This window comes from Larus michahellis, chromosome 2, assembly GCF_964199755.1.
Source record: "Larus michahellis chromosome 2, bLarMic1.1, whole genome shotgun sequence".
Classification (NCBI taxonomy): domain Eukaryota; kingdom Metazoa; phylum Chordata; class Aves; order Charadriiformes; family Laridae; genus Larus; species Larus michahellis.
This window is the reverse complement of record NC_133897.1, coordinates 112,941,795-112,955,739: the sequence shown is the minus strand read 5'-3', so window position 1 is coordinate 112,955,739 and position 13,945 is coordinate 112,941,795. Positions and strand designations below refer to the sequence as shown.

Below are 13,945 nucleotides of genomic sequence, written 5' to 3'. Positions count from 1 at the left end.
CTTTACTGTCAAGTTAAAGGTATGAACCATTGTATTCAAGAACAAAATTTAGTTAACACAGTTCTCACTTACCTGATAGAGGGCCACACAGAAGAGGAACAGTACCATATAGATGATTTTGTACATGACAATTCTACCCTCAAAGCTGACAAAGAAGAACATGCCCCCACAGACGTAAATCCAGTACTTGATGAACATAGCCATCACCAGCTTCCCCAGAACTTTCATAATATCCTGTTCATCCTCATCATCCTCTTCCTCTTCCTCCTCCTCCTTCTCCTCTTCCTGTTCTTCAGCCACTTCTCCCTCTTGCAACTCCTCATCTGCAAATACAGAGTCACATTTGGCCTCTGTTTTGTGGACTTTTAGTAAGAATTGAAATGGGAGGAAAGTAAAATCTCTGCACACAACACAGAAACTTAAACCACAATATTCACAAGAGACTGTATTTCTGAACTACATGCCTCCAGAGCAGGGGAAAGAGTTTTAACTTCATATGAGCTTCAACCTGCTCCTGGAGCCATGCGGTGCATAGCTATACGTCCTTACCAGACACCCGTCTTCACTTTGAAATTCAGGCAGCTGTACTGGAAATTTAGAGCCTAAGGGCTGTATAATGGATAACAGTCAAAACACTTGCCATGGCAAAATCTATACTCCCAGGCAAGAAACCTTTTAAACCGGAAAACAAAGAAACCACCAGCACCACCAGAAACCTCTCATCTTGAGTTTAAAGTTTAAACTCTCATCTTGAGTCTGAACCTCTCATCTTGAGTTTCGTCCTTTAGAGAGTATTGTGGTTACCTCCAAAAACCACAAGCAAGAGAAAACATTAACATAAAACCAAAAAAGCCTAAAAAAATACAAATGCTGCCCTATTACACTCCTGTTCTTCAAAGAAACATCTTCTTCTGCTGCACCTGAGCCACTGCAGAAAAGACAAGCTGCTTTTGCCCTATGAAGAGGTCAGGATCCCACAGTTATTAACCTTGTGAGACTTGTGGAGGGCAGGATAAGTGCTCCCCCAGTAGCAAGTACACATAAGCAAGTATCTAGAGAGCAGGGCACGTCAAACTCAGAGCATGTAGCTGTAATGCTTTTCTTCACTTTGAGAACAATATCAAGACTTCACCACCAAAAGGCTTGCCCACTCCCTTTGTCCCAGTCACCATCGGTCTTCTCAGACTCCTTCCTCACTCTTGCCTTGCAAATCCTTGCAGTGTCCAGCTCTGACACTGATCAGACATTTTACTGAGACAAACTCAAACAGAGCGCTACATCACTGCTTCCCGGGCTGGCTTTCTGCCATTTCAGGGAGTTGAACTTGTTCAGATCAACATCCAGAGAGACAGAATAGAACAAGAACGGTTTAGAGGAACACGTGCCCAGTAGCAAAAGACAGAACAGGCCACTGAGCTGTTAGATGAGCTGAAACTGTAGCAGTAAACTTTCCTCTCAGGTATGCTTCTGATTGCATGAGCCCCTGCACTGAAAATATACATGCTTATTTTCCCATCAAAGTTAGTAGTATAACTTCTGGTTTTGTAGAACTGTTTATCTGCAAACACAAACTCCAAGGAATTTAGCAACTGACTTTTCCTATGTAAACTCTTCTCCTGTGGTTAAACTCCTACAGCAATTAATCTGCTCATTTGAGTTGGGACACAGGAGTAAACTGATTATTTGGAAGTTCCATGACATTTCTCAAATGAGTCATATTAATTATCTTCCATTTATTTGCAGTTCAACAGTAAAGAGAATTCTCATTTTATTTGCATTTCTGAAGTTCAAAAGTGCTTTATTTTTATACCCAGAAAGATAGTTGTACATAGATTTTGTAGTCTTCCTTAGCTAATAATAGGTATCTTGCTAATTGCTTTCAGCATTACAGAAATGCAGTAACTGGAACTTTTATCGTGACTGAAGGACTGAATCAGACATGGCTTTACCTTTTTCTTCACTTTCTTCATCTCCAACTTTGACCTCAGATAAAGTAGCTTCTTTTAGCTGAAGTGCTTTTTGTTCAGTGAGGTGTTGCCTAAGCAGTAGCCAGAAAGTAATTGTGAAAAGAATCTGCAAACAAAAATCAGAACAAAAACAACAGACTAATTGCATATCCTACATCCTGATAATACAAATATATGTTTTCATAAATTTTGCATGCCTTTGTTTTCGCTGTCCATCAGAAAATGGCAATGATGGCACCAATGTCAAAGTGCATCTTTGTGGAAGTTAAGTTATTTAGGAAATATCCTGCATTAAAACTAACTTTATTTCATTTGCACTTTTCCATTGAGTAGTAACTTTTCACTCTGCATCTTTTCTTAAAGGTATTTAGCTATATGGTTCCATTCTCCATTATGTTCAGTTTTCAAGGATCTTCTCATTATATATCAATTCATACAACTTTCATCTGTCCATTTTTGTTAATTTTTCCCTTTTTGCAGGGAAGAAGCACAGGCAGGTGAGTGTATTGTCATTGTTAGGGTTTGGTATATATCCCAAGTCTTTTGATTTAGGAGGTAGGGGTTTGGGGTTTTTTTGTGTGTGTATGGTTGGACTCGATGATCTCAAAGGTCCTTTCCAACCATGAAGATTCTATGATCCTATGATTCTATGATTTGGTACTCCAGGTGCTTAAACATAATTAATTTAAAAATGAATAATTTCTTTGTATGTCTTTAAGTTACAAAAGACACAGTCAACTGAATGTGCCTTGCATTTGGAGCAGTTACAAGATTTGAGATGGCTCTTAATTCTTTAAAGACTGTTAAGAGATGATAATTCCATAACAGCAGCATACCTTAGAAATAAATAAATCCCTTTAATGAAGAATGCATTTCTGTGTTTTGCAAAAAGCTAAATTCAACAGCTTGCAATACTGAGAGATGGACAAAATTCAGAAAACAGCATGATCACACACTTGATTTTATGTTTACATTCTGCAAAGTTTCCACCAACTTCGGTGGTGCAGAACAAGGGTTATTTCAGTACTTTATAGGCTCGAAGAATAAAATCTTAAATAGGAAACATGTAAGAGCCAAGTATTTTGCATACAATAGAATGACAAGGCCAGTAGTAGAACGTAAAGAGCTCTCCTGGTTTTCATCTAACGTGCAAGTACTTCATGGGGGAAAGGAGACGCCCCAGGCTAGCGACAGCTGTTTTCACTGACTCTGTGTCTAACACTGAGCTGCAGCAGAAGATTGTCTGCGTGTGTGAATTGTCACAGCTTCTCCTGATACCTCCTGGAGCTCTGGCTTTTGCAACACAAACCGCTGATATTGTAAAACACGGATTTGTTCTGCAGTGATTAGCTCCATCTCCCTGCTGCATTTACACCTTGTTCTCTTTGGTGTTTCCAGAGCCAGAGCTGGCTCTATGAGAAGTCCTGAAGGACTGCAGATCAAAGAAATGCTTTTAGTCCACCTTTTACAGTATCCATTTTATTTCTTTTTCAGACCAGGAAACACATAGCATGCAGAAAACTATGCAGAAAGAATTACAGTACATTTCTTTCTATTTTCCTCTCTTTGCAGAATACAGTATCCAATCTTTTTAAATTCAATCTTTATTCAAAGGGCTTTAAACTAGGAATAACAGGGAGGGACAGAGTTACCAGCAGCCTTGGAAGGGAGTGAACGACAGGGCTGACAAACAAGGGGCACCTGGGGTGATATGAATGAAAGGAAACACATAATCAACAAAACAGGGCTTATGTGGGGTCACCTCAAGCATTTCTATGTAAGCAAGGCAATTCTTTCAATGCACTATTATAGGGAAACCTTGCAGATCCTTTGTGGGAAATCAGCATGCCGGGTGCCTCTCTGAAGTGCCTGGACACTAATGCATGCAGCATAGGGAAAAAACACAAGGAATTAGACACCTCTGTGCAGGGCTGTAATCTTGTTGGGATCACAGAGAGAGGGTGTGATGGCTTGCATAGCTGCAATGGAGAGATGCAGGTTCTTTAGGAAGCACAGGCCAGGAAGATGTGGAGGTGGAGTTGTGATTTCTGTGAGACCGCAGCTGGAATGCATCAGCTCTGCCTGGGCATGGATGATGAGCCAGGTAACCTGAGAGGACTATAGAGACACTGGCTGAGCATGCAGAGACACGGTGAGAAAAGTCAAGGCCTGATGTTGAGTCTGGTGAGGCATGTCAAGAGCAGCAAGAAGAGATTCTGCAAGTACATAAGCAAAAAAAGGAAGGCTAGGGAAAATGTGGGCCTACTGCTGAGAGGGGCAAGAGCCCTGGTGACACAGGACATGCAAAAGGCTGAAGTCCCAAATGCCTTCTTTGCCTCAGTCCTTGCTAGCAAGACTGGCCTTCAGGAATCACAGGTCCCAGACAATGTGGAAAGGTCTGAAGCAAGGAAGATGCATCCTTGGTGGAAGAGGATCAGGTCAGGGAATACTTAAGCAAACTGAGCACACATAAGCCCATGAGTCCTGATGGGATATACTCATGAGTGCTGAGGGAGCTGGCTGGTGTCATTGTAGAGGCTACTCTCAATAATCTTTGATTGATTATGGTGACCACAAGAAGCGCTGGAAGACTGGAGGAAAGAAAATGTCACTCCTATATTCAAGAATGGCAAGAAGAAGAAGAAGCCAGGGAACCAGCAATGGTAGATAAGGGGAGAGCAACTGACATCATCTACCTGGACTTATGCAAAGCGTTTGACACTGTCCCACATGACATTCTGGTCTCTAAATTGGAAAAGCATGGATTTGATGGATGGACCACTTGGTGGATAAGGAACTGGCTAGATGGCCGCACTCAAAGGGTTGCAGTCAATGGCTCAATGTCCACGTGGAAACCAGTGACGAGCGGCATTCCTCAGGGGTCAGTACTGGGACCAGTGCTGTTTAACATCTTTGTCAGTGACATGGACAGTGGGATGAGTGCACCCTCAGGAATTTTGCTGACGACACCAAGCTGTGTGGCACAGTCGACATGCTGGAGGGAAGGGATGCCATCCAGAGGGACCTTGACAAGCTTGAGAAGTGGGCCTGTGCGAACCTCATGAAGCTCGACCAGGCCAAGTGCAAGGTCCTGCACCTGGGTCATGGCAATCCCAGGCACAAATACAGGTTGGGCGGAGAATGGCTTGAGAGCAGCCCTGAGGAGAAGGACTTGGGGGTGCTGGTGGATGAGAAGCTCAACATGAGCAGGCAATGCATACTTGCAGCCCAGAAAGCCAACCACATCCTGGGCTGCATCAAAAGAAGTGTGGCCAGCAGGTCGAGGGAGGTGATTCTGCCCCTCTACTCTGCTCTGGTGACCCCACCTGGAGTACTGTGTTCAGCTCTGGAGTCCTCAACACAAGAAGGACATGAACCTTTTGGAACAGGTCCAGCGGAGGTCCACAAAGATGATCAGAGGGCTGGAGCACCTATGCTATGAGGACAGGCTGAGAGAGTTGGGGTTGTTCAGCCTGGAGAAGAGAAGGCTCCAAGGAGACCTTATAGCGGCCTTCCAGTACCTAAAAGGGGCCTACAGGAAGGATGGGGAGGGACTCTTTGTCAGGGAGTGTTATGATAGGACACAGGGTACTGGCTTCAAACCGAAGGAGGGTACATTTAGATTGGATATCAGGAAGCAATTCTTTACTGTAAGGGTGGTGAGGCACTGGAACAGGTTGCCCAGGGTAGTTGTGGATGCCCCATCCCTGGAAGTGTTCAAGGCCAGGCTGGATGGGGCTTTGAGCAGCCTGGTCTGGTGGGAGGTGTCCCTGCCCATAGCAGGGGGGTTGGAACTAGATGATCTTTAAGGTCCCTTCCAACCCAAACCATTGTGTGATTCTGTGAACTACAGGACACTTGATCCCTGGGAAGGTGAGGGCGGTGGGACGTTGGAAGAGGTTGCCCAGAGAAGTTGTGGATGTCCCATGCCTGGAAGTGTTCAAGGTCAGGTTGGATGGGGCTTTGAGCAAGATCATTTAGTGAAAGATGGTCCTGCCTGCCTCAGGATGGTTGGCCTAGACGATCTTTAAAGGTCCTTTCTGACCTAAACCATTCTACAATTCGAAGATTCTATGGTGATGGAGCAGCTAATCCTGGAAACCATTTCCAGGCACATGAAGGACAAGAAAATTATGAGGAACAGTCAGCGTGGATTCACCAAGGGGAAGTCATGCTTGACCAACTTGATAAACTTCTGCAATGAAATGACTGGCTTTGTAGACGAAAGGAGAGCAGTGGTTATTGTTTACCTAGACTTCAGGAAGGGTTTCGACACTGTCTCCCATAAGATCCTCATACACAAGCTGATGAAGTATGGGCTGGATGAGCAGACAGTGAGGTGTACTGACAGCTGGCTGAACAGCTGATCTCAGGGTGTGGTGATCAGTGGCATAAGATTTAGTTGGAGGTCTGTGATTAGCGATGTACTCCAGGGGTCAATACTGGATCCAGTCCTGTTCAACATCTTCATTAATGATCTGGATGATGGGACAGAGCGCACCCTCACCAAGTTTGCTGATGATAAAAAACAGGGAGGAGTGGCTGATACACTGGAGGGTTGTGCTGCCATCCAGAGGGACCTCGACAGGCTGGAGAAAAGGGCGGACAGGAACATCATGGAGCTCAACAAGGGTAAGTGCCCAGTCCTGCACCCACAGAGGAACAATCAGTTCATGCACTATTATATGCTGGGGACTGATCAACTGGAGAGTAGTTTGGCAGAAAAGGCCTAGAGGTCCTGGTGGACACCAAGTTGAACATAAGCCAGCAATGTGCCCTTATAGAAAAGAAGGCAAATGGTATCTTGGGACGCATTAGGAGGAGTGTTGCCAGCAGGTCAAGGGAGGTGATCCTTCCCCTCTACTCAGCACTGGTGAGGCCACAGCTGGAGTGCTGTGTCCCGTTCTGGCGCCCCAGTAAAGAGAGACATGGACATATGGGAGAGAGTCCAGTTGAATGGCCATGAGGATGAAGGGACTGCAGCACTGCTCCTATGAGGAAAGGCTGAGAGAGCTGGGACTGTTCAGCCTGAAGAAGAGAAAGCTCAGGGGGAATCTTATCCAATGTCTATAAATACCTGAAGGGAGGGTGGAAAGAGAATGGAAACAGGCTCTTTTCAGTAGTGCCCAGTGATAGGACAAGAGGCAATGTGCACAAACTGAAACACAGAAGATTCCCTCTGAACAACAGGAAACCTTTTTTTCCTGTGAGGGTGACTGAGCACTGGCACAGGTTGCCCAGGGAGGTTGCAGAGTCTCCATTCTTGTGGATATTCAAAAGCCATCCGTGCATGGTCCTGGGCAATCAGCTCTAGATGTCCCTACTTAAGTAGGGGAGTTGGACTAGATGACCTCCAGAGGGTTCTTTCAGCTTCAACCAATCTGTGATTCTGTGAAATTTACAAAGTGCAGTATATTCAGCCTAACAAACCCCACTAGGCATCTTCTATTAGTTTTATGGGTGTGGACAAATAATCATATATACACAAGTTTCCTTTCTTGACACCAGCGAGTTTTCAGATAAGACATTTGATGATATAGCTAATAAGAAACAATGTAAACGGTGCTGATGTATTAAGACAGTTAAAACTCCTTAGAGATTTACAAAGTTGTTGAGAAAAACTGTAGAACTTCTCTTGCTGAACCCCTTGAGCTTTAGCTCTCTTACTAAATTAGCCCTACCTTTATGAGAGAAACAATACAGCACTCACTAATTTTCAAATACATTAAAGACCCAGAAATGGTTGTCCACAGGGCACTGCCAACAAGGAAAATCACTCACAGAATCACCTTAAATGGTAATTAGGAGTCACAAGGCAAGTGATTCACTTAGCGCAAGGGGAGCAGTGCCAATTAGATGCACTCTCTGAGACGCCCCTCTTGGGTGCTCTAGGAAGCAACTTCCTATTTATGCTCATGCACTCCCCCAGAAGCAAACCTGCCAAACAAAATGCATTTTGTAGTGCTTTCAAGACATCAAAGAAAAAAAATCTATCATGCACTGAGGTCAACAAACTCTCTTGTTTCTGACCTGAAATGGATCCCAAGTCATGATGCTTCAGGTATAAGGGTAAAGAATTAAAGCTCAGTCACAGCCCTGTACTGCTGCTAGTGCCAAATCATAAGGGGGTGAGTAGTACTGGTAATTGCAATGACACCACAGTTCCAGTTGCCATCATATTCAGAGACAGCCCTGACATCCCATGAGTATTAATCTAACAAATCAAATCACATCTAGTTTTGCATCCAGTTTGTAAGACCAAACAAGCGAGCAATTTCCACCTCCTAAGAATTTTCTACAGAATTATCATGAAAATGCACAAAGATGTCTGAAACATTTGTTTTGGTATTAGCCTAACAAGCAAGAAGCCATTTTCTGAACGCTATTTTTTAACGAGTTATGCTTTATTATAGAACTGCTACTGAACATGGTTATACTCAGTATTGAGGATTCACTCTTAAAGAAATGCCAGAAAAGACAGAAAATGCGAAAGAGATTCGAATTTTTTATCACAATATATTTTGTGGTTTCATAAATAAATCTCAGCTGTTTGTAACACCTACCTTTGATGCCAACTCTCCAGGTTCCTTTCTTTCTAAAAAACCGGACACTTGAGGAAGCTCATCATTCTTGAGCTCAATACTCCATATATACTGTAACGTTAGCAGTAAATTTCCATAGAAAACCATGAATGGTGAACTGATCATGGCGTATTTCCTTCGGTCCCGAATCATCCACAATGTGCAAGACCAGATCAGTAACACAAAAGTCAACCAGCTGTGATATGTGATACTCCATGCCTTGTGGAAAAAGGAAAGAGAGGAAAAAAAGGTTCACAGATACATTCAGGGACAACATTGATGCATAATGCCAGTCACACTTACCTTATGCTTCCCTACTTAGCACACATTTTCATTATGATGAGACTCTGTCCCATATTAATTGGCTACTGGGCCAGCTACAATAGGCCCCTTGGAGAATGTATAGAACGTGGATTCTTAAGAAGCCCACAGCTAAGTGTGAACCCTGCTTTGTGCATTAATTGCACCTTGGTGGGGTTTGTAAGCAGACTCATTGCTTCTCATTACCCCAAACTAAATACAGAGTAACTTTTGCACGTACAAGATCTTCTTGCAAAGAATGCAGCAAAGAATTCAGAGTAGGAATAGCAGAACACATTTAATAGCTACTACATTCAAGGTCTTAGACGGACTTACAAAACTACGCTAACTCCATACTGGTTTAGCTTTTGTGGAATCAATTTAAAATGGAAAGCTACGGTATGCACACACCTAACCTGAGGAACATTTAGCCTACACTAACCATGTTACATCACCTGAAATACTCACAATTACCAAAGGTTTTCTACAGCTTGCAGAAATCGGTTACTGAAAACTGCTCTATTAAACACTCAGGGAAAAGGATTGGGGTTTTAAGTGTACTTTATTAATATTGTGTCATCGATTTAGGATTCAATTCAGCTATATGCCGGTATAACCGTCAATAAAACATTTTAGATTCCTTTTCAGTTTAAATAGAAAAGTATGAAACATTAAGACTATTTCAATCAGTTTAACTCAGCCCCCTTGGAAATTACTTCTTTTAAGGGTATGTGAAAAACACTAACATGATCCTTCTCTGGCCCCATATAGGAAAATAACTTACACTGAGCTGTCTTTGGCTATGGGGTAAGTGGAACTTGCATCACATCACACCATAAATAAATTCACAAATGAATTTGGGTTATATAAAATAGGGATATATCACTAAGAAAAACGCTACTAGTGTCTCAATATTAAACTACAAGAAAGCTCTTCAAATATATCTTCTCCTTTGATATTGAGAGATATGGCCCTAGAAATGAATTAAAAAGGAAATGCGATCATATGAAGCATTTGAGTTTAAAAAATAGGAAAAAGAGGCATTATGTCAATATGAAAACAACTACTTGCTAATGTCTCAGAATGCATCAAGCCAGATCCAGATTCTGCACAAGGAGTCTGCTTTATTTAGTTGAGTAACTTTTCCTGTTAAAGGACAGCAAATAAAGTTTGAAACTTTATGCAAACAAGAAGCAGCCAAGCTAATTTGTTTTACCTTTTTTAATACAAAATTGGGCCAAGAAGCTTTACGGCTAATTTCATCACAGTTGAAACCTTTCCAAAACAGTAAAACCAAAGTTTGCATTGGGAATATGGAGCAAGATCTAATAATTATGCTGAAAACTTGCTACAGTGCAGCTCAAGGTATTTGCATCAAGTGGGCTTAAAAGCAAGCAACAACAGGAGAAAGAGAAATAAGGGTCGTAAGTGAAACAATAGCAAAATCTTGCTTCACATGAAGTTGTATTTTCCTTGAGACCTTTCTCCGTCAATATTGGAAATCAGGCTTTACAGATCTTTTCTTCTCAGAGAATAACTGGATGCATGCTTCAACATGAAACAGGAACTATATTTTTTATATTTACTATATCACTATGAAATGCTTTAATTTTGTAGGCAAATTTCTGAGTGGAGCAAAAGCATGACAAGCCTGCCTACGCAGAAGCTTTGTAATCAATAGAAAACTGAGTCCCAGTGGTTTTCTGACATTCAACAGAAACAAAACCCAGGGCTCCCAGTGCTGGAAATGTGATACTTTACCCAGAACCCCACGTGTTGCCCTATTTATAGGTCTATAACAGGCCTGGGAATTCTGCATCAGTAACACAAAACAGACCTAAAATGATGCGGACACCATATTGATATTTTCTAACTCTGATGCAAACACTTACTGAAAACCAACCAATGAGACTACTTTCAGGAAAACACTGAGAAGACACGTTTATTTGTAAAATTACCAGCATTACTTTTTTGCTGCCAGTACTTACCATCATAGCTATCAGAGCACAAATGTAACTTTGTTTCATGATAAATTGGAACACAGAGACCAGGGCATGTAATTTAACATTTTCTTTTTCCTCCTGAGTAACTTCCTCTTCCTCTTCCTCCTCCTCCTCCTCTTCCTTTTCTAAGTAGAAAAAGAAATTCTTATTTGCAATTCATGCTGGTCTAAAAGTAGTATACACACTCTCTCCTGGAACGATTTCACTTCTAATCACTCTGATGGCTACTTCTACTGCAATCAGCAAGCTCAAGATGGGCGCCAAAGAAAAATTACATTTGAACATAGTAAAGCAACGCAAAACGCACCATCACCGTGTTGGTAGGCAAAGTATTTTGGATATGCCTACAGCCCAGTTTACAAGGTTGCTGTGCAGTCAGCCATCATTGTAAAGCAACAGCAGCTATTTAACTTCAAGAGGCCAAAGAGCTTACCAAAATGAAAATAAATGCTGGCAGCAGTGAACGGAGACACAAAATAAGAAAAAATATGGAAGTAAGGGTAATTTCCAGACAATTCACTACCTGACATGTCATCCGAAGGCTCCCATTTGTACTGTGGCGTTGAGTACATATCTGCTTTGGCTGGACCATTTTCTAACGGCAGTGTGGGGTGGATGGTGTGATAGTCAGCAGGGTTCCCGTTCACTGTTACCAGCAGCACCTGCCAGGAGAACGGAGAGAGGGACTGCATTTCGGGTGGCTCTTTGGAGAATGTGACTCCTACCTCTCCGCTTCCCTACTGTTGGATTGGCAGTTAAAGGAGCTTAATGAGTAATGGCAGTTCTTCCTTCCAAAGAAATTGACATGTTATAGTCATGTTGCATACAAAAGTAGCACATAACAGCTTCCAAAATTAATCGTTGTTAGCTTTTTATGCAATATCAATAGGATTACAAATTGGTTTCAGTGAAGAAGTTCTTTAGCAAACAGTAAAATGCTGCTGCATCTCTGAACTTCTATAAATATTTTCTTTAAAAGTTTTCAAGGTTTTTTTCAAATTCCCAGAATGTCACGTTGCATTAGGTAACACTTCAATTTACACACAAGCAGTCTGAAAAGGAATAAAAGTGTGGCTACACAAGCAAAAGGAATTAAGTTACTACAGTCAGCTGAGCCACAGTAAATGACTATTTGCATGCTCTTGGTCTGTCCTACCTATGAAATTAAATGGAAAGAAAAAGCAGTGGAAAGGTGGACTCAGTTAACACATCCACAGCTGGGGAAGGCTAAGGTAGACCACATGGCTCAGCGCACAGACAGTAACTCAGTGAGCCCATCTTCAGCCATCCTGCCTTTCCCAGGTTAAATTGGCTTTTTACAGCCAAGATAGGAAAGTACCATTATATCTCCTGCGTTTAAGTTAAAGTTTTAACCAAAAATTCATCCGCCTTTTTAGGCAAACTAAGATATTGAGATTTTCAGAATTCAGTTCACATCTCATTATTTCCAGTAGTTATGAAAATAATGGTTACAAATTGCTTTCAATTTTAAGTTATTACTGGTGAGATCTATATTGCTGCCATTAATAAAACCAGTTGTGGTAATTTTTGTTACTGATGCCACATTTACGCCACTTGGTAGCACTAATTCAACACTGTTTCACGGAATCACAGAATCTTCAGAGTTGGAAGGGACCTCTAGAGATCATCTAGTCCAACTCCCCTGCTAGAGCAGGACTGCCTAAAGCACATCCCTCAGGGCTGCATCCAGGCGGGTCTTGAAAATCTTCAGAGAAGGGGACTCCACAACCTCCCTGGGCAGCCTGTTCCAGTGCTCCTGGGCAGCCTGTTCCAGTTCCTGTTTCATTGTTTTATTTTTGTGAATTAAATTTTATCCCTTGTGCTTGTTTGGATAATCATAACCATAATCATAAATAACTCTTGTATTGGCAGAAATTCACATGCAATGGGTGATGGTAGCAAATGCTGAAGACTGAGCATTACTTCAGCAGTAAATGCTGAAGACACCTGCTTAGGCTGTGAGATAGGAGCGTATTTTGCCTGTTGAAACTATTCACAGGCACATGTGGGCTGTTTCAGAATCGTGTCTGGGTTACGTTCAATTATATTCAGCAGCACAGGCTGTGGAGCACATTTAGATTTGGTTACAGCTGCTCCCAAGGTTCATTTGCATCTCCATCCTTCTGTGTATGCTGAGCAGAGGGGATGTTTCTGCTTTCAGAGTCTGCTAGGGTCTATAGCAGTCAAGATAAACGGATCATTTGCTGTCTGTTCAAACAAAGACTTGGATTTTCTGTAATCTGTAAATTGAACTCGTATGTGTTGTCAGTCATGCTTTAAGGGCCTCAGCATTTCAACACAAACGAAAGAAAAAAATACAGCAAAGAAGCTAAACCAAGTTTAAAGATGGATTGCATTAGAAAGCATATTTTGATATCTTATTTAAACCCAATGAAAGAGCAAAGATCGTTTGCCAGTTGGTACTACTACAAGCAGTTTAATTTCAAATTATCAACTTTAGGGCTGATCAGTGGTTTCTCAGTGCAATTATTAAGGAAGCAAATGACAATTATATTTAGGATAATCAAGGCTATAGGGTAAATGGCAGGCTAAGCAAAATAATGAAGTTTTAAAAATGTCATCTAAGCTTTTATCTGTATAAAGTGTAATCCATATTTACACATATTAAGAAGAATTACAAAATTACAAAGACTAGTAGTATACTAACATCCGATGGCTTGTATTCATCTTGGGTCATTGACAGAAGCTGCAAAAAGCAATGCAAGGACAAATTATTAAAAAAGCACAGCTCAAGCATTAATAAGTCTAACTTTTTGAATACGTGCATGCATATTTGCTGACTTTTGCACTAAGAAATTCAGAAAGAATTCTTAAAAAGCCAGCAGAATTGTACACTACGCTTCATAAAATGGTATTTAGTGTGCCATAGCATTGACATAACTTTACTGTATGTTCCTGTGAATTCTAAACCAAAACTGAGAATGTTGCATTGAAATTTTAGATACTAGGTCAAAGAATTAATCAGTATGGCATTATACTGATTAACTGCTTTCTAATGTCTTTCTAATGATCTAATGCTTAAAAACTAAGTTTTTAAATGATCATTAGAATT

General features: G+C 41.5%; 1 protein-coding gene across 11 annotated transcripts in view; it reads right to left on the bottom strand.

Moving 5' to 3' along the window:
• Positions 1-13,945, bottom strand: part of PIEZO2 (piezo type mechanosensitive ion channel component 2) — a 321,861-nt gene that overhangs the window by 85,888 nt on the left and 222,028 nt on the right. For 10 of the 11 annotated variants that reach the window (XM_074576624.1, XM_074576616.1, XM_074576622.1 and 7 more), the window contains exons 10-15: positions 13,541-13,579; positions 11,375-11,513; positions 10,837-10,976; positions 8,531-8,767; positions 1,950-2,073; positions 73-323 (exon numbers count right to left, since the gene is read on the bottom strand). In XM_074576624.1, the coding sequence (XP_074432725.1) occupies positions 73-323; positions 1,950-2,073; positions 8,531-8,767; positions 10,837-10,976; positions 11,375-11,513; positions 13,541-13,579 (930 nt within the window). The remainder of the gene's footprint in view (positions 1-72; positions 324-1,949; positions 2,074-8,530; positions 8,768-10,836; positions 10,977-11,374; positions 11,514-13,540; positions 13,580-13,945) is intronic. The other variant, XM_074576625.1, reaches the window with a different exon arrangement.